Genomic DNA, 22,812 nt, shown 5'->3' with positions numbered 1-22,812 from the left:
TGTTTGTATTTACAGAAATATTCACTGCGTTATAGAATGGGAGTTACCGCATCTATTACTTATTATTCTTAACAATATCTTAACAGGCCAATTGAAAAGACCCTGGCCTACCATAGTAAAGTACATTTTTTTGGCAAAATTATTTTTTTTATTCAACATAATTCCCTTCAAGAGTGATACACTGATTTTAGCGACCTTCCAACTTTTCGATACAATTTTTGTAGTACGATTTGTCCTTTGCTTCACAATAGGCTTCAGTTTCGGCGATCACCTCTTCATTCGATGGAAGTTTCTTCCCAGTGAGCATTCTTTTGAGATCTGAGAACAGAAAATAGTTGCTGGGGGCTAGATTTGGAGAATACAGTGGATGAGGAAGCAATTCGAAGTCCAATTCATAGATTTTTGCCATCGTTTTCACTGACTTGTGACACGGTGCATTGTCTTGGTGTAGCAGCACTTTCTTTTTCTTCAAATGCGGCCGTTTTTCGGCGATTTCGTCCGTCAAACGGTCCAATAACGCTATATAATAGTCGCTGTTGATGATCCTTCCTTTTTTAAGGTAGTCAATGAAAATTATTCCGTTTGCATCCCAAAATACAGACGACATAACCTTTCCAGACGACTGTTGCATTTTCCCACACTTTGGAGCGGGTTCATCGTGTGGATGACTGTCGATTGGACTTCGGAGTGAAATGATGGAGCCATGTTGCATCCATTGTCACATATCGATGCAAAAACTCGGGTTTATTCCGCTTTATCATCTTCACACACTGCTCCGAATCATCAACTCATCGTTGTGTTTGGTCAAAAGTGAGCTCGCGCGGCACCCACTTTGGTACACGTTCAATTGATATCTTTAGAGTGTCTGCTATTTCATTCAATTTCAATTTATGGTCATTCAAAATCATTTTGTGGATTTTTTAATTGTTTATGTCTGTAACGACAGCTTCTTTTGGGCGTCTACTGCGTTCACCGGTACTCATTTCACCATGTCTAAACTTAGCATACCAATTCTTTATGGTTGATTTTCTTGGGGATGTCCGGAAACCCGGCATCAAGCTAAGTTTTTGCTTCAACTGTATTTTTTCCCTTCAAAAAGCAATATTTTATGAACACGCGATGTTCCTTTTTATCCATTTTTTTCACAATAACAAAACTTGCTTCACTCAAAATGCTATAATTCACAAACTAATGATCCGACAGCTGTCAAATTTATACACGCATCTTTTGACGGTTAGGTCTAACTAAAACACATATGGATTTAATTATAGTAGCGCCATCTTTGCGTCAGGCCGGGAACTTTTCGTTTGATCTGTTAGATATTTTTAAAATGACAACCTATTTCAAGAAAAACGTTTATAATAATAATAATATCATTATACATGTCGAGAAAACTTTATATTGCTCTGATAGCTGCAAATTTGTCACCGCTGACGATCAAAACTTTTTCCAAGACAATATTTTTTTCCTGAAAATCCTCTTCAAGACCCTTTCAACTTTACTATATCTGTCAAATTATCGCATCATTTAGAAAGTATCCGGTCGTCTATAGGAAAAGTTTGCGCGGAATTGCGGCAAATTTTTCTCGTGTTTTTTTTTGTTTCATTTTTTTTTACTAAATTGAATGAACGGAGACACTTTGGAAATTCAAATTTGTTTTAGTTATACTACCTACAATGTTTTTTTAACATTTATATACTTTAGTTTAGTATATGATATCATTGAAGGCAATGTAGTAAGTAAAATAAATATAATTTCAATTAACAATTATAAGTAATTGTTTGTGATAAAAATATGTTTAACAAGAAAATTGAACCGACTTCAAAAAATAAATAAGGAACTTACTAAAAAGTAAAAAATAATCAAACTTAAAATAAAATATGTACATAATAATCGTTGTAATAGCTAAATAAAAATTAACAAAAATCTTATATAACCTATCTAGTACACGTATTTTATATTCTACAGTATACACACAATTTAGATTAATGTTACAATACTGTTTTAATCACTACCAAGTGATCTCTTTGAAATCCGGCTGAGCGCCAAATTAGATTTGTTTTGTTCGTAATTTAAGTTTGTGTATATGTCACAAAATTATATTATTATTTGTGTATAGTTTCGTACTTGCCCTGGTTTGAGCTTTATCTGTCATTTAGGTCATTTATATTGCTCTATTTGTCAGTTATTTTTATGTGTTTGTTTATAACGATTTATCTCAAATTTTGCATTGCAAACGGACTTTCATATATTGAGTCACTGAAAATATTCCAGAGAGCTTAGTTTGAATCAGAATGATCAAAAATATGTTCATATGACTAGTACAGTGCATAGAAAAGTGGTCAAGATCTGGTGAAATTTTGCATCGTTCTGGCTGACCATCCACATCTTCAAATCATCATCATTATCATCAAATAATGAATGATTAAAGCGATAATATCAGATTTGCTATCATTATATTATAAATATATTTTTTGTTAAAAATTTGTGAAACATAAATAAATTGATAGTTCGATTAATGGTTGACATAAATGTATTGCAGAATTTGCTTAATTTTGAGGCGATATAGTAAGTTTTATAAAATGATAAATATCGGTTTGTGTTTAATTGGCCAATTCTCGACATTTTTCGACAGGAAGCACCCTCTATATATTAATCGGTTTAGCAAAAATTGTATTTCCCTTTTTGAGGAAAATGGGGACACGGCATGAAATTTGGACCTGATAAAGTTAAAGGATAGAACAGAATTAGCAAAATTTGTCCTTGCTCAAAGACTGATAGTTATATAAGGTTCTGGAGACATATTCTATTTATAGATTTTTCAGTAAATTTTTTTGGTATTAGTTAATGTAAGATTTCACTAGTAAATAGCTTCATATAATTTTAGTTCTTTGTTTGTTAGATATTTATGTTTTCGCACATGTGTTATAAGACAAAGTGGAGAGCAGTAGGTAAATGAAAGTTATAGAAGGCCGATTAAAGATGACCGATGCAGTTCTTGAATTTAGTTGAATAAATTATTATTTTTAGTCAGCCCGGTGTATTATTGCTTTTGCAATATTTATTTGAGAAATCAGGATAAGAGATAAAGACTATATATGAATATATAAATGAAGTAATGAAAATATTGGGCTGTTAAAATGAAACTAACTACATAATATGCATAGATGGAACACGTAGGGCACGTTAAAGAAACTATGAATTATTAAGAGTAAATTTGTAAACATTTTAAAGCATTGGTAAATATTAAGGTGCCTTGTTAACCTTGCCTTAATTATTTTGGTTTTGTACTTTATAGATCTAAGTTTTAAAAAATCAATAGACCATTTAATGATAAATATATCCTTTTTATAATAAATAACTTACCTAATACTGTTGGTTATTGTTTTAATATACATGCCAAATATATATACATGTGTAATATACATGGTCAAATAACAATTTCAAAATTGTTTTATTCGTATATTCTCTATTTTGATATGTATATATCGTATTATTTTATATATCTTATATATAAAAATGAATCGCAAAATATGTTCCTAAGCGCATAACTCAACAACGCCTGGACCAATTTGGCCAAATCTTTTTTTAAAATGTTCGTTGAAGTTCAGGGATGGTTTTTACGGCGAGAAAAATTAGAATTATTGCTGGAAAAACCCTAAAAATAGCCCTTTTTGTTTGAATTTGTTTCGTGTATCAGTTGACAATTCATCTGTCATCTGTCAAAAGTCATCTGTAACAGACAACTTTTTTTTTTTAAATTTGATATGACTTGAACTCAAATCCTTTTAATCCGTACGAATTGTTTTATTTATTTAAAATTTTTTATTTGTTTAAAATTTAATTCAAATTTTAAATAAATAAAACAATTCGTACGGCTTAAAAGGATTTGAGTTCAAGTCATATCAAATTTAAAAAAAAAAGTTGTCTGTTACAGATGACTTTTGACAGATGACAGATGAATTGTCAAGTGATACACGAAACAAATTCGTATATCGTGTTTTGTGCAGAGTGTTTAGTTAGTTAGTGTTTGTTTAGTTCGTGATTAGTGAAAAAATAATTTATATTTGATATGCCTCCTATAAGACGAAGCAATTTAGGTAGAAGAACCAGAAATGCTATAAACCAAGCTAATTACCGATCTAATCGTACTGCACAAGAACGTGACGACGGAAATGAACGTGAAAGAATTCGGATATCACAAACGCGTGAAGCGCGAGCGCGACATTCAACTAATAATCGCGCAAGTTTGAATCCAGCTGCTTTCAGTTACGATGTGTCAATTGACTACAGTAACTACCAATGTGTTGTTATTGGTTCTATGAACTTGGTTTGCTCACACTGTAAGGCATTAAAATACAAAAACGAAGCCAATGGATTGTGTTGCGCAAATGGTAAAGTGAAATTGATACAATTGGATCCACCACCAGAACCATTGTACTCATTGGTTTCAGGAATAGGAACAGATTCTATACACTTTTTGACACATATTCAACAATATAACAATTGCTTTCAAATGACTTCATTTGGGGCAACAAATGCAGTTCGGGAAAATTTTATGCCAACTTTCAAGGTATGTATTATAGCAGTTACTCATAATTATTTTAGCGAACAAAATTTTCTGTCACCAAAGTTAAGATGTGTTACTAATCTTCAATGTCTTAATAATTACGAAATATATCACTTAGTCATCATATTATATGGTGATTCAGTTTCAGTGACACTTTTATTATATTTTATATTTGATAGATATTAGTTAAAACTAAATATATACTTTTTAAGATCAAATATTATTTAAGTTTGATCATTGACAATCCATTAATTTATACCACACCATAATATTTTTTTTATTTACAGATACAAGGGCAAATATATCACAGAGCAGGTTCACTGTTACCAGTGTCAGATAGCGACAACAAATTCCTGCAAATTTATTTTATGGGCAATTCACCACAAGAAATTGATCTGCGTTGTGCACATAACAATTTAGTAAAAAGGTCTATTGTAGAACAATTACAAACTTTATTTCATCAACACAATCAATTGATTATATTGTTTAAAACTGCCCTGGATCTGATGCCATCCGATAATCACAAAATTGTAATCAGAGCTGATAAAACACCTGCAGGTCAACATACAAGACGTTTTAATGCACCAACTATTGATGAAGTTGCTATCGTTGTAGTTGGAGAAAACTTGGAATCCCGTGATATTGTTTTACATCGTCGGAATTTTCAATTACAACCTATAAAGGAAACACACCGCTCATATGATGCACTGCAATATCCCATTATATTTTGGCAAGGTGAAGATGGCTACGATTTATCAATAAAAATGATAAATCCCATTACAGGTAACTAAAATATTAGTTTAGCTATGGCGATAATATCTCAGTCACTATATTATGTATTTTAATTTTATATTTGAATGTTATTAAAACAAAATCTGTTTACAGGTTCTGAAACCAACAAAAAAGTCAGTTCAATGAACTATTATTCATACCGCCTAATGATTCGGGAAAATGCAGATAATCACATATTGAAATGTCGGCGATTATATCACAAATATGTTGATGACATGTATGTTAAAATTGAAACGGAGAGATTAACATTCATCAGGTTGAATCAAACCAAACTCCGATCTGAAGAGTATATTCACCTTCGAGATGCGATTAATACTGATGGAAATGCACAGAATGTCGGTCGGATGACTATTCTTCCAGCAACATACATCGGAAGCCCTCGGCATATGCACGAATATGCTCAAGATGCCATGTCGTATGTTCGTCATTATGGTACAGCAGATTTGTTCATCACATTTACATGCAATCCGCAATGGATAGAAATTAAGCAGGAGTTATTACCTGGGAAATCATCCATTGATCGTCATGATATTACAGCCAGAGTCTTTAGACAAAAGTTGAAATCTTTAATGAATTTCATCGTAAAACATAATGTGTTTGGTGAGACACGCTGCTGGATGTATTCTGTGGAGTGGCAGAAACGAGGATTGCCACATGCACACATTTTGGTTTGGTTGGTTGAAAAGATAAGGCCAAATGAAGTTGATGCAGTGATATCAGCTGAAATCCCTAATGTACAAGTAGATCCTGGATTGCATGAGGTAGTTATCAAAAACATGATACATGGTCCCTGTGGAACTCTTAATCAAAATTCACCGTGTATGATGGATGGTAAATGTTCAAAACGATATCCACGGACATTAATATCGGAAACAATTACTGGTAATGACGGTTATCCATTGTATCGTCGCAGATCGACAGCAGACAATGGAAAATCAACAATTGTCAAATTAAATTAACAAGATATTGAAATAGATAATCGTTGGATTGTTCCATATTCACCCATTTTATCAAAGACATTCAAAGCACACATCAACGTTGAATCTTGCCATTCAGTGAAATCGATTAAATACATTTGCAAATATGTAACCAAAGGGAGTGATATGGCTGTGATTGGAATTGGTGCAGAGAATTCTAATGATGAAGTTACCCAATACCAAATGGGCTGCTATGTCAGTAGTAATGAAGCAGTTTGGCGAATATTTTCTTTTCCTATTCATGAGAGACACCCTTCTGTTGTTCACTTAGCTGTGCATTTAGAAAATGGACAAAGAGTGTATTTTACAGCACAGAACGCAGTACAAAGAGCTGCTCAGCCACCATCTACTACATTAACCAGTTTTTTTGAGACATGCCAAAACGATGATTTCGCACAAACATTGCTATATTCTGAAATGCCAAAATATTATACCTGGAATCAATCCTCAAGGAGATTTATACGACGGAAACAAGGAAAACCAGTTCCAGGATATACAGATGTATATTCCACCGATGCGATTGGCCGGATTTATTCAGTACATCCAAGCAATGATGAATGTTTTTATTTACGACTGCTATTAGTCAATGTACGTGGCCCAACATCATTCCAACAGTTACGAACTGTTGATGGTGAATTGTGTGGATCCTACAGAGAAGCCTGTCAACGTTTGCAATTGCTTGAAAATGACGCTCATTGGGATCAAACTCTCAATGATGCTGTAATATCATCACACACTCATCAAATACGAACATTGTTTTCTATAATCATATCTACATGCTTCCCATCAAACCCAATTGATTTGTGGATGAAGTACAAAGATTATATGTCTGATGATATTTTGTATCAAATACGGAATAGAATGGGAAATCCAAATATACAAATCAGTGAAGAAATTTACAATGAAGCATTGATTTCAATTGAGGACATGTGCTTGATAATGTCAAACAAACTATTAATTCAATTAGGCCTGACCGCGCCCAATCGTCCAATGCATGACGCTTTTAACCAAGAGTTGCATCGAGAAAGACTGTATGATCTCAACGCTTTGAAAGAATAAATTCAAACAAATCTTCCACTGTTAAATGAACAACAGAAGTATGTATTTGAAACTCTTATGAAAGTAACAAATGATGAAACTGGAGGGATTTATTTCTTAGATGCACCTGGTGGTACAGGAAAAACTTTTTTTATTTCATTAATATTAGCAACAATTCGCTCACAAAATAAAATTGCACTTGCACTCGCTTCGTCGGGAATCGCAGCAACTTTGCTTGAAGGTGGTCGAACAGCCCATTCAGCACTAAAATTGCCATTAAATATGCAAAGCAATGAAACTCCAACCTGCAACGTTTCGAAGAACTCTGCAATGGCAAAGGTTTTGCAGCAATGTAAATTGATTGTTTGGGATGAATGCACGATGGCACATAAAAAATCTTTGGAGGCTTTAGACAGAACCTTAAAAGATCTACGTAGCAATAATAACCGATTTGGTGGTGCAATGATTTTATTAGCAGGAGATTTTCGTCAAACATTGCCAGTGATTCCACGATCAACGCCAGCTGATGAACTCAATGCATGTCTAAAGTCCTCCAATTTGTGGAAACATGTTAAAGTACTTCATTTAAGCAAGAATATGCGTCTCGAGTTGCAAAATGACCAATCTGGAAACATATTTTCTAAACAACTCATTGACATTGGTAATGGCAAATTTCCTATAGACATGTTGACGGCTTGCTTTTGCTATGACTATAAACAAGTCCCAGGGGCAATCATTAAGTGTTTGTGGTATTAATCTAGAAAACCCATGTTTCTCACATGGTCAATTGTATGTTGCCTGTTCCCGTGTTGGAAAACCATCAGATTTGTTTATCTATGCGCCAGGTAATCAAACAAAAAACATCGTATACCACAAAGCAATATAATGATAATAATAATAATAATAATTATGATTCACATGATTAACAATAAAGCGATTACTTACTTTTCAATCCTTATATATGTTTTATTTAATTATTTTTTATTCACAACGCCCTATCACCAGGGTGATGGTTCTGTTCAGGAGAATTTTTTAAAATACGTAGGCACAAAAACTGCCACATTACAAATCTTTTTGACAGGACGAAGTCTGTCGGGTCAGCTAGTTAATTCATATTTTCGTAGTACATAAAAGTAAAGAAATATATTGTATACTTATATTTGTTACTCCAATGTCACAGCTCTGAAAACAATGTTACTTATAATACTTTGCTATAATGTTCAGTGGTGTAGTAATTTAAACTTACCAAGACCTAATGGAAATAATATTTAATTAAATGTCATTTAAAAAAAATTAGTGTCAGTTCTTGAGACAGTGCACCCATATTTTAACATATTTCAATATACATATATTTATTATTTGATGTTATATATTAATTACATTTCTGATCAAATATTGAAAATACCGTGAAAACAAGTTTTAGTAACGCATCATATTAAGATGATTCCCTTTACTTTGTTATGAGAGAAACACGATTATCTTAATAAACCGATCTCTGGTTATTTTACTCCTATAGGAATAAAATTTTTCACGCAAAATTATGTTGATCTTTTCGAAATTAAATAAATGTCATAGCCTTTATAAATTAAAATGTATTTCATTCTGAGAGGCGGCGAAGTCTTACATTTTAAAATATTCATGGATTTTAAACCCAGACACGAAATGATTTTATGCTATGCTGATGGTGCCGTGTCCGAGCCCTAATATAATCTGTTGGGTTGGTATAATATTTATGAGTTCGTTTATATAGAGTACAATATGTAAAGTAGCAGAGATGGGCCGATGTACCTAATATAGCTGATGACATTGTAATCATGAATAATAGTTTTGCATGAGAAAACCGCGGAATCTTGAAAATGAAAACTGATACGTCGTCTAACCGTTATTATATTTGCATTTTATATAATAGAGTATGAAACCAACTTTCCTGAATTTATTTTCTGATTTCTCGTCTTACTAACTCCTTCGCTTTTCTCTTTTGTCCAACTAAGAATTACCCAAACTGACTACTGATTTTTTTATCATTCATTCTGTATATCTTCCAGTGTTTTTTTTATTGTTCTCCTTCTTCATCTCATTTTTATATATACTCTGACCAAAATAATGGATCATTTTAAAAAACTGTATAATCGCACAACGTTGCAATGTTGTCGCATCATCTTAATTTTTTATTGGAAGTTTATTTTGGTTTTGGCATATAACAAAATTGTAATATAAATAAAATAATGAAATAATTAATGTTATTAAATATAATTTATTTTAACATTATAGTGTATCTAAGTCATATATTATCAAAGGACTTAAGCTACACTTAATTAAATAGCTACAATAGTTTGTAGGTTGGAGTTGTTTTATTATATTTACGTTGATCTATTTTCCACGCGGTTCCTTATTAAGCCATTTTAATATGAGTATATTTCTCTATATTTTCTTCTCTTACCACCTGTGTACATTTTTCTTGCAAAATTCTACTGCTGCATTGTACTTCTTGTATATCTTCTGATTTGATTAATACAGTCTCTCTAACGCGTTTTCCGTAATGCATCATCTGTAAAATAATTAGTATCCATTATCCCCTCATCACCCCTATATTCCAACAAAATACTCATATATATCTGAAGATTTACACACTCACAAATCGTACACGTGTTATGATTTTCTACAATTATCTCATATTAAGTATATACACAGTTTTAGTTGTTTCCGCTCTTATCACTCTCTCCTAGTAATTGTCATCATCAGAAAAGCTTAATTTAGTCACTGTAAGAATAACTGTTAAAGTCAATTATTAATTTCTAATGTATCGAACACTTTTTTACGATTCCACCATTTGTTAATTTCATTTCTGTATCTGATCGAATTCATCCAAACCTAACTCTGACTATTCGTTGGTTTTGGCATTTTCAATCAGAGTAATCAAAAATATTAAGCAGCAGTTTAAAATGTATCAAAACATGCAAAGTGCGAAAACAACGTATGTCTTATGCATTTGACAACCAGGAGAGTTTTATAAGCCTGTTCTTGTTACATGTTCGGAAGAATCAGAAGGCATTAGATCTATTTTTAATTACAATAAAATGAAAAAGAAAAATACTGTCTGATTCTAAAACTAATTTACACATTGCAATGACAATATTCCTCCTAGTGGTTGGTGAGATGGATCGTTATGACTGGAATTTGAAGAAAAAAGGTCTATTCCATTTTGAGTTGTTATGACTTCTGAGTGTTTGACTATTGCAACTTCTGCATACATTTTACAAACTCTAGATGATAGTTCTTTCAAAGCATCTTATATATTTCTTATTCTTCAGATTCCATTTTCTATATATATGATTTCTTTGTCCATTTGCAGATATTTGACTTTGTTCTTTAGTTTAGATAATGTAGGTTTAATACGTTTTTAATCCTGTATTTGGATCACTTTTCTTTTGTGTTGTCGTATATTCTATATGTATTGTATTATACAGATTACGTGGCGATCATTAAGAAGTGCCCAAGCTTTCATTCTTCCAATTTTGGCCTTCTGTAATCCGTTCATTATTATTATTTTCTTCATTTTAATCTCATTTTATCTAATAAATGTTTCTTGTTAGAAAAGTTTAATAAAAGTACATACACTCTTAGCTTTTTGCTCGATTCTACTAAAATGAATGAAGGAAAGTACTTTGAAACTTTTGTGTTTTCTCTACCTTTGTTCGGCGACAAAGTCGAGGTATTTTAAAATATTCATGCATTTTAAATTTGGGCAAACATGGGGTATAATATATTTCGGCTGTATCACGAATACCATGTTATATTTATGAAATTGTTTAATTTTTTATATATTTAATAATTTCTTTCTTGTCTTGATAGTATACCAGGTGTACTGGAAAGTTATTATCGTTTTTTTTCTCGGAAAAAATTAATAATTTTCAAGAAAATTGAAAAATGAATTTAAAGTATTGGCTTTTTGATTCTATACGTCTGGCCCATCGGCAATTGTGAATGCAATCCCAAAAAAACTGTTTGTCCTTTGAGCACAATAATTTATTAAGCCATTTTCTAACTTTTTCGAATTTGTCGAAGTGCTGCTCTGCAAGCACTTGTCGGGGCTAGGTATGAGGAGTACGGCGGGTGCGATAATATATTCCGCCTAAGTGCTTTAACCGCTTTCTTGGCCGGTTTTGCTTTATGAGACGGCGCGTTATCGTGCTGTAAAAACACGTTAACGTGTCTCCGGACATATTCTGGAGATTCTATACCCATATTTTGCCCATCTCTCAGGCAACTTGTGTGACGCTATTCCAACGAAACCATTCATCAAACCTTTGTTTAGCTTCTTCGAAATCGGTGAAGTGCTTTTCGAAAGACGCCTGCCTCGTTGATGCGAAAAGGTGGTAGTTGGATAGAGGGGTATCTAAATAGTATGGTGGGTGCGGTAAAACGTTTCCATCTGGTTTTGCTATATGAGGCGAGTTATCAGGTTGCTAAATCACATTAATCATGTCTTTGTGGACGTTTTCCTATCAATTAACAATTTAAGTTGATCATGGGTTGTCGGTAGAGATCAGACCGTACCAGACATAGGGCATGGACTTGCGACCAAACCTATTTAGCCCTGCAGTTACCAGCTTTGCCAGACGATAACCGTGATTCTTTCTCGTGGGATTTTCGTAATAAAACTATTTTTCATCACCTGTTGCTATTGGATGCTTCCTTTCATAGTTTTGAGGCAGTATTTCACTGAAGTTTTTTTTTAATTGCCTATCATTTAATTTATGTGGCACCCAAGATTTCGGCCTATCAGGATGTTCTTTGTTTTGTATATTGAAATCATCTCACTTCGATTGTGAAAAACACATTTCACACACTGTTATGATTGGAGCGTGCTTACCGCAAGTCTCTATTTTTTTTATGATAAAATAAGCAAGCAATGTACGTTTTCAGGACCAAAGTGACCAAAGTTATGATTGGTGAAATCTGTACAATAACTAGAGAGTTACCGACACACCTATTAGGTGAACATTATTTTACTTTAATACTGCTTTTTTTGCTTTAATTATTGATTTTTATAATTTTATTGTTTTACGATAATTTTGTCTGCACAGCGGTTAAAAGACAATAAATAAATCTTGAATACTAGATAGACAGAATAAGATAGAAGAATCAATTAAGCATAAAAACAACATTTTAATTAAATTGCTTTTCGTTTATATAAAACGGCTCGTTGTATATATTGTATCAATATTCCTGCGAAATAAACGACACAGATGTGTAATTAGTAAAGCTACGCTATCGACGCCGGAAGATAGGTTCCAGGATGCAAACAGTTGCAGGAAATCAATTCGTATCTAAATATTTATTGAAGGGCTCTCCCGTTCCTGCTATTATCTATGTGCGATATGTGTCGCCTATGGAAATATCTCGCAGTTATGGTTATATATTGTGTGTTATGTTAGAGTTAATTAAAGTTTAGAATATATGGTTTCCTTTTAAATCGTATGATGCTGCCAGCCCTGTTTGTTGTTATTATGGAAAGGAAACTTATAAGCATGATATTAACGCGATATAAAATTGTAGGTAAAAATATATAATTTACCTCGAAGTAGATTAATTTTAACCCATTCTCTACTTATGATGTCTAAAAGTGTTGTGTAGAGGAAGTTATACATCATTTTTCGAAGTAAATGAAATGAGGAATGATGTATTGCCTGTTTGTAATGTATTTTTTGTTTTTGGCTATAGCTCTTAGACTCGTATTTTTTTTAACTTATCTTTTACGCTATTGTAAGTGTTGTATTATGTAATTTGATATATAATTTTTTTAAATATTACAAAATTATGTAATTATGGTTACTGTTAACTAGCATAGCCTTCTGTTGATTATAACAACTGAAAGGACTTGTCTGCAATATAATGCTCATATCTTAATACTACCCTTACAAAATAAAATTTTCTCTTTTAGATATTTTTATAGACGAATTTATTGCAATCTTAACGATCAAGCTACGGGAAAAAAACAATCACGCAACATTCTTCAAGTACCTCTTTCTCCAACAATAGAGAGGATATTCACATGCAACTCGCTTGTTCATAATGGAAAATAAATTGCCGTAATTTGATAAGTAATTATAGCGCTGTAGTAATGGAGGCCAAGAGTAGAAAACATCTTTGTAATTACCTAATGGAAATTGGAATAATTTATAGTTGAATCAATTTATTCTTATTTGTAGTCACACTGAATATTCCACAAATATTTTTGTTTTAATACAAAGAATGCTTTTATAGAAATAGTATAATGTTATAATTTTCCCAAATAAAATTGTGTCTTTTATACATTAATTTATTTAATTACAAATACATTTATTATTACTGCTGCTTTCTACTTAGATAAATTAAGAAGCAAAACGAGTAGAATGAACACATCAATATGGCTTTTGGAAAACCAAAATTAAATTAAGATACCTTAAGCTGACTATAACTTTACCAGTCTGTACTAGATATTGTGATTTCCTTGGATTTAGCTTTCTGAGTTATTATGATAATGTTTTATAACCAAAATCTTGGACAATATTATAGGTTTAAGATCTTTGATGGTGGCATAATAAAAATTATTGATGATGAAAAGCAAATATTTTGATAGTTTTGGGTAACACAGATCTGCAGAAAAATCTAAGGGCGGGTTAGGTTTTGTGACGTAAGATTTATATTTTTGAATCTATTGAATCCGAAAAAGATCCTTTTAATTTATTTACAACCCATTAACCATATATATATATATATATATATATATATATATATATATATATATATATATATATATGTTTTATTTAATCTTAACTAATATAGACTAAAGCCTGTTTATCAATTTTCGCTTGTGGAAAAAATCTGGAATCTTTTTCTGATGCGTCCAAAACATCTTTAAAATTTTCCAAAAGGCAGTCGAAGTGGGAATGAAAAAAATGTACTTTTAAACTAATTAGGCAACCTAATGATTGCACTGCTCTTAGCATACTTATATACATTTTTTTTAAATTTCTCTATGACCTTCTTAAAGCTGTAGTGACCGCTACAACCTGTTAGGCCACCACTATTACATCCATCGGCTACAAATTCTTCCACAAAAATTGTGGTAAATGTTCCGATAAACGATCGCGTCGACAGCCACACATTCCAACCGACAAGACGGACATTCCTACAAAGCAATCCACGTCTGTACTCAAACGATTACAATTAAAAGCAATTATCTAATGTAGAAACTTTGTATTTGAAGCAATATCCATCTTTGGGAAGCGATTTTACAATAAGTTTTTTACTTAATTGTAATCTAAAATCGGACGTAATATGTTTTTGTATTTGTTTTTGATACCTTTTCACAGAGGTATGTGAATGAGAAAAGCATTAAACGTGAGACAGTTAACCCCCTAGGGGTCCACGGGTCACAGGATAAAAAACACTAGTCTAATGCATCAAAGTTAATTAAGTGTGGTTTTATTTAATGTCAATTCATTTTTCAAATCTTTATTACTTAAAAAAAATAACGCCACAATAATTAGTAATATTGAGAACTATCGACTGAAAACAACTATCGACTGTTTAGTAATGGCTTTTTACTAACGACTATATCATTTCCTATTTTCAGTACAACCGGTTTTATTACTTTTTACTATCGACTGTTTCAGTCAACTACTTTCAGTCCCTATAGTCGGTTGGGCTTATGTTGAAATTTGAAATTAAATGTGCCGAATTTATGCTTACATGGATTTATATCTAATATATATGGTTTTATGTTTTCTTTTGTAGTTTGGTTGTAGGTAACAATATATTATACATTTATATAACAGAATTTTGAAATCCTATTAATAAAGTAATTTTGATTGATAATTAGCAAAATAATTTTGAGAGAATATATATTATCTTGACAACTATTGCGTCTTTTTTATTGATTTTTTCGATTTTCTAAGTTTCAACGAATTATAATATTCATAATAACAAAATATTCCTTATTAACGATAAATAATATTATAATTGTATTTAAAAATAGCGCCACAGTTAAATAGTTGATAAAAATTCATTGAGAAAATACAATATAAATATTTAGTGGTCGAAGCTGTCGAAAGTCAAATATATTTTTTTTTTTGATAACATCGTTATTAGATACGCTTAGTACTATTATTAATACATTATTATTAATTAAATTAAAAATTAAATTAAAGCGTAATATTATTGCGACTGATTGTTACTGAAGATTGTTACCGACGAAAACATTTTAAAAAGTCACAAAATGATTTTGAATGACCGTAAATTGAAACTGAATGAAATAGCAGACACTGTAAAGATATAAACTGCACATGTACATCATATCATTCACGAATATTTGGATATGAGAAAGCTCTGTGCAAAGTAGGTGCCGCACGAGCTCACTTTTGACCAAAAACCAAAAAGCGTAATAAACCTGTCTTTTTTCGTTGACATGTGACAATGGATGAAACATGGCTCCATCAGTTTACTCCGAAGTCCAATCGACAGTCATCTGAGTGGACTGTACGATCATCTGGTGTCATGGTGTCATAGTGTCATGGTATGACATCTGGTGGACTGAGTGGCTGGCAAGATTATTGCGTCTGTATTTTGGGATGCGCATGGAATACATTTTATTGACTACCTTGAAAAAGGAAGGACCATCAACAGCGATTATTACATAGCGCTATTGGACCGTTTGAAGGACGAAATCGCCGAAAAACGGTCGCATTTGAAGAAAAAGAAAGTGCTGCTTTACCAAGATAATGCACCGTGTCAAAAATCCATGAATTGGGCTTCGAATTGCTTCATCATCATCCGTATTCTCTAGATCTGGCCCCCAGCGACTATTTCCTGTTCGCAGATCTCAAAAGAATGCTCGTTGGGAATACATTTTTGGTCGAATGAAGAGGCGATCGCCGAAACTGAGGCCTATTCTGAAACAAAGGATCAGTGTATCACCCTTCAAGGTAATTATGTTGAATAAAAAAAAATTTTGCCAAAAAAATGTATTTTACTATGGTAGGCCGGGGACGTTTCAATTGACTTGTTATATGTTTCCTTTTTTTCCCAAAGAATGCTTGAAAACAAATATGTACATCTCCGTATTAGCACGGGAAGGAATTCGCATATCTTCGTCTGTTATCTCGAATAAAAACAGACGAGGACTTCCAATTGAAATAGTAATTACTATTTTCAGTCGGTAGTTTTTTTTACTATCGACTAGTTCAACTGTTTTACCACTATCAACTATTTTCAGTCAATAATATTTTAAGCTAATAATAAGATACGTACCATTATGAGAAACTAAATGATAATTAACCCACTACGAACAAATACATTTATCCTGAAATTAATTCCCCGCCGGTTTGATTTAAGATTCACCTTACCCCACCCATGACCATCAAAGGAAATCTCGACCGACCCGGTGGCCTAGATCCGGTAGAAATCTTCCGTTTTCTCCTCTTTTCCGGACATTCCGGATCTATTTCTCGCGCCTGTACGTGACCGGAAATCCGCTTTATTGACCCCAGTCACGAAGCCGCGACCAGACGGCAGAAAGAAAATGGAAAATCGCGTTTTTTCACCCACTCGTTTCTTTTTTCGCCTGCCCTTATTAAATGGAACGGAACGCCTATTCTCCTGACTGTTCATTGTCTATTGAGGTGGTCCTGTTTTATGACCTCTGGCGGTTGTAGGGAATAGATAATCCGTTATTAGGGGCATCTTAATCTCGTTCTCCTCGAATTAGGCGATTAATTGACGTGGTCGCAATTTGTTTTTCGCTGGTTTGCGTTTAAAGAAATAGTTCGAGTATATTTGTGAATTTTTCTTTTATGTCATAAGGTACTTTAATCATAAACTACTTCATACAAGCCCGCTTCGCTGAACACAGTATGAAAGTTGTGGTTGTGGAATCTACAGTAGGTGGCCCACTTGTAAGGGACAGTACTCGTTTTTATGTAATTTATAGTTTACTATATTTATTGAAATAAATATTTCTTCTCAGTCATTGTTCATTAAAATGCGCGCTTTGCTGTATTATTGTTGTTTTGTCTAGGGATTATAATTTCATTACTGTTAACCGACTTTTATGTCTTAAAGAATTAAAAGATAAATAATGCTCCATATAATAATACTTATTCTTATTTGTTTTGGGTATGAATTTACATTTTATTAATAGTTCTGGTTGGGTAAGGTTTTCCAAGATATATTGGGAGATACAAACGTTGTTACTGAATGCCACACATTCCCAGAGGAAGATAGCAGCTAATACAGTATATATTTATAAAAATACAATTGATAATAAAAAGCTACTTGAGAGCAGTCGTATTGACAAATGTGACAGAAAAAAAATCACCACACCTTGTACCGATCAAAATATCAGAATCATCTGTCTTGAAACTCCTAAAAAAAGCATTGCTTATTTAACTGCGATAATAAACGATGAGGGTGTAAAGATTTCAGAGAAGGCAATACGGAGGTGATTGGTTGAAGAAAATCTAATAGCCTATGATATCAAGGCAATAATAAATGTATTTAGCAATGTATAAATATATGTGAGTGTTATGTGATAATTTTGAATAATAATAAAATTTATATCGCGAATTTATAAAATATAACACAAACTTTATCAAAATACAGTAATCATTTCTGCACCCAAAAGAATTAAAAGCGAAAGTCGTAAATTATTTATGGCTATATTACTAGCCCGACCATTTTCCTACGAAGATTTTTTCCTTTTGTGTGGTTTTTTAGTTCGATGCTAGCAAGAACCTATTTTTCTTACAATATACTTCAACTAGCGCCAATTTATCATCTCGTGGAAACCAAAATGTCGCGTGCCTCTTTGTCCCCGAGAGACGTTTTTAAGAAGTGGCGTGCTATCGTTCTTTTTTTATAGTGAGGTAATCGAGACTAAAATTGGCGATACTTTTAATTTTTATATCATAACAGTTGTTGATGTTGCTTTACATTTTTTACGGATTTATTGAGTTATATTCGTTTAAATCTTAGGCATAGTAATGTAATATTAAAATAATTATCGTTTGTAGTTAAGATTAATCTCTAATACTAAATTTATTCTACCAGAATTTAATTATATATTATTATTATTATGTCATTAAACAGTAGGTCCACTCCAGATAAACCCTAATTGTTACAAAAAATCTCTAATATATTTATTGAACCAGGTTATGTAACTATTAATCTATGTAAAAATTTATGTAACAAATCTATCTAATTTTATGGCGTCAAAACATCGATATGTTGACGCAATTTAACATTGACTTTTGGTTTATTTTGCCTTTGTTATATAACAATATTCTAATATAAATTAAAGAAGGAAACAGAAATATTGTTGTCAAATTTATTTTAACATTATAGTACATTTGAAGCATATATTATCGAAGGACTTAAACAATGAACACTGTTATAAACCAGCTATGGTATCCCCTGGACGCCTAATCCATCTAATTAACAATTCTATATCCAAGGAATGTAGTTATATATACATTTATTACAGATAATATTTGTATAGTCCTGATAAAATTACATTTAACACTTCATTATCACTAATGCAGATCGTACATCTGCAAAACAGTTAGTATTCATTGTCTGATACATTTAACCAACTGCCTGTTTACATTATAAACAATTACATACATATTTATGCACATAAATATTTCACACTTACTGCAACATAATTTATTTTTCTATTAATTTAAATGTATCGTATTTTTGCATTTAAAAAATGGCTATTGACAAGTTTCGATAAATGGATATCGGTAATTTATTATGGTAAATTATTTCCAACAATCGCTAATTCTTTATTTGACAGTACGGCAAAATATAACCCTAACTGCAACCGTAAAATGGTTTTATGTCATTAAAACAAAATTCCAATCGCCATGCTGCGTTTAGGTGCATCGTAATCCGAATTCAAATATTCCTGATAATGGAATTTCGGCGAGAGCTGAATTTGCAAATCAATCCCGACATTCCCCAATATCGGTACGCATTTCAAAGTCATTTTTGAAAAAAAAAATACCGAACGATATCGCTGGAAAATGGTCTACGTTTAAAGTATACATTTTCGAAAGCTGTGTAAATGATTATTTCTAACATATATATTATGATGCTAAATGTTCAACTTTTTTGATATTAATCCATTAATATATCTGTTTACCCCAATTTAATATACCTGTATCTATTTGCTTTATACATTGCGCATTTACTATTAGGTCGATAAATTAGTTTTAAATGATTTTTTTATTTCAAGTCCTATTGCGAAAAGTCGGCCTAATTTATTTTATTTAAAGTATTGTTCATCGATAGCCGCTAGTTTTCACATCTCCCAGGCAATTTTTGGATTCTGTTTCGAATGAACGATGTATCTTTTAATGCTATTCGCGAATAGACCAATTTTTGGTATCTTAGTAATTAAAGAAGTAATCAGAAGGGGCAAGGTCTGGAGAATATGGTCGGTAGGGTAGCACTTCCTGTTCCTTCATGTTTTCAGGTATATTTTCGACGATTTTGTAACATGTGATCGAAGTTTTTTCGTGTTGAAGAATAACATCGTTATGTCTTTCCTTGTATTCCATCCGCTTTTCGCACAGTACTCGACTCAAAGGCATCAGTTGTTTTAGTAGCTCATAGTATATAACAGCAAACTGATCTCAATTAATATAGAGTTTTAACTTGAAACTATGAGTATTTCGGCTTTGGCGTTGATGTGGATGAATGACCAGGTAGTCGTGACGATTTTTTCGTTTTGGTTTATGGTAATGGATCCACTTTTCATCGCCACTAACAATACTATGCAATAAACCGTTACGATTTTGCCGTTGAAGCAGCATTTCACAAATGCCTTTCAATGCTCCTTGGCTTTATTTCACATGGTACAAAATATCAAAGCGTTTTAATCATTCCCATATTCTTCAGTCAATTTAGTTTACTGTATTACTTCCAATAATTCTGCATATTCTTCTTATGTTTTACATAGATCATGATTGAGTAATATATTCGAATAGTCGTCTTCGAATATTTTTGATTGTACAGAATGCTCTTTGTCTTCGTTGTCAAAATTACCACTTTTAAGGCATCTAAACCAGAATCCACACTTTGAAATCAGTGGAGCATAATTGCTATCGCTGAAAGAATTTTTGTTGATATTTGGACGAAATGATACATACTAAAAGGAGAAACCTGTTAGTGAAGCTTCACCATGAAGTTTGTTACAAAAGTACCTAATGCTATTTAATACACAGTAGCACCATCCGTTGCTGTAAATCCTTTAAAATTATTTTTTGGTCGTATACATTTCGAATTAATTACAATAGTTACCATAATTTCTTCTAAATTTGTAATTAACTTTTATTGGTGGACATTACTTATTTGTTTTCTTGTTCATTAACTGGTTCAAGGAATAAAAATACTCAGTTAATAATTTTGTAAAATACTCCGTTGCGTATAGAAGTTTTTTAGTTGCTAATTAGTTGCTAATTTTAATTTAATAGTTGTCTAATACAGGCCAAATGGATATCAATAAAATCGTTTCCATAATATTGACTTAAAGGGCGTCTTCCAAAAACAGAAACACTGATTGAGGTTTAATACATTTACTGATTCTTATATATCATATGTTTACACGATTTACGGATGAACAGGAAACGGAGTATAGGCCAGTGGTAGCGAAGGGTAGAAAGAGGGAAATAAAAGAGAATGAATCGTAGGTAGGTTCCACGAGTTTTTATCGTCATCCCACGCGTACTGTCAATTAGTTTTCCTGATAGGCGAATATGCTGTTGTCTTTTATGTCATAGGGTTTGTGATATGTTATGTTGGACAGTTCTATAACGTTATTATTTTCTATTGTATATCATCTGGTTACATTTTAAATAACATATGCTTTTCTAACAATATCCATAAGAAATGTTTAGTTCGAAGAAAAATATATTCAGATTCACGTCACTCTAAACAGTACCACTTTTGTGATATGACATGATATATAATCTCTAAATACGAGCTGACTTTTGAATGGCTTCAAAAGGCGTTAATTTATTTAACGTGGTATTTAGATATATAGTGTGCTCGAATCTTGATATTTCAAAAACTCATAATATTTACTTTAAAATAACATCTTATTATTATTAAATTTTATTAATAATTCGGCAGAGTTTTTTTAAAACTTTTGATTTAATCATTGAGATTATTTTTAAAGTATCAGTTACAAATTACTTATTTTTGTAGCAATTTAATATCTAATTACCATAATACTTCAATTATATATGCACTGTAGCTAACAGGTCAATTAAAAAGTCGCTGATGTAGATGGCGCTACTAGAATTAAATCCATATGTTTTGTTTTTTAGTTAGCCCTAACCCTCAAAAGATGCGTGTACAAATTTCACAGCTGTCGGATTATTAGTTTGTGAATTATAGAATATATGTGAAAAACTTGTCTTGATGCCTCAGGAAAATCAACAGTCAAGGATTAGTATGCCAAGTTTAGACGGGATAAAATGAGTACCGAAGACGGTGAACGCAAGGACGCTCAAAAGAGGTTGTTAGAGACGAAAACATTTAAAAAATCCACAAAATGATTTTAAATGACCGTAAATTCAAACTGAATACTATAGCAGACACTCTAAAGATATCAACTAAACGTGTACATCATATCATTTACGAATATATCGGTATAAGAAAACTCTGTGCAAAGTGGGTGCCGCGAGCTCACTTTTGACGAAAAACAACGACGGGTTGATGATTCGGAGCAGTGTTTGAAGATGATCAGGCGTTATAAACTCTAATTTTTGCGATGTGTGACAATGGATGAAACATGGCTCCATCATTTCAATCCGAAGTCCAATCCACAGCCGCAACAGTGACGGTATTGCCCTGATAAAGTAAAGCCAAAGAGCAGCGATGGAAATTGTCATTATATTATCACATAATTGTATACTAGTAATAATTTGTTAATAATAATTGTTGCTAGTAAACGTGTGTATAATAGATTTACATAAATACAGTCAACGTATCAAATATTTAGCTATAAAAATAAAATATTACTACGACGATATTGTTCATCATATATTTTTGGCATCCTCGTTAAATTACGTCATTAAGAATTATTATTTCAGTGCTATATGAAGTTATTCATTTCAAGATGTCAGAATTACGGACCGATAACTCTTGATTTTCTATAACAATGATGCCTCAAGAAATGTTGGTAATTATATCCCATTTTTATAAAAGAGATAATCCTGCATTCACATGATTTATACCCTTTCGAATTCTTAACAATTTCGTAGTCTCGAAAATCAGCTTCGTGGTGATTAGATACTGATAAGACCGAGTAGAAAAAAACTTTGGAAGGGATAAAAATTAAAATTAAAATTACCCTTTTTTTCAATTTTACTACTTTTGATTGAA

General features: G+C 32.1%; 2 protein-coding genes across 5 annotated transcripts in view; both read left to right on the top strand.

Annotated features, from left to right (window-relative positions):
* Window positions 1–22,812, top strand: part of Tomosyn (syntaxin-binding protein tomosyn) — a 360,116-nt gene that overhangs the window by 178,378 nt on the left and 158,926 nt on the right. The gene's annotated exons all lie outside the window — the stretch shown is intronic.
* LOC143195357 (uncharacterized) lies at window positions 4,859–6,321 on the top strand. The gene is made up of 3 exons (XM_076402415.1): window positions 4,859–5,128; window positions 5,186–5,353; window positions 5,456–6,321. Exons 1-3 carry the CDS (start codon window positions 4,939–4,941, stop codon window positions 6,319–6,321), a joined length of 1,224 nt encoding a protein of 407 aa, XP_076258530.1. The 5' UTR covers window positions 4,859–4,938.

Source organism: Rhynchophorus ferrugineus, unplaced genomic scaffold (assembly GCF_030347505.1).
Source record: "Rhynchophorus ferrugineus isolate W39M unplaced genomic scaffold, kcgeb_rfMv2 rfM4, whole genome shotgun sequence".
Lineage (NCBI taxonomy): Eukaryota > Metazoa > Arthropoda > Insecta > Coleoptera > Curculionidae > Rhynchophorus > Rhynchophorus ferrugineus.
Note: the sequence above shows the minus strand (reverse complement) of the source record. Positions and strands in the feature narration are given on the sequence as shown.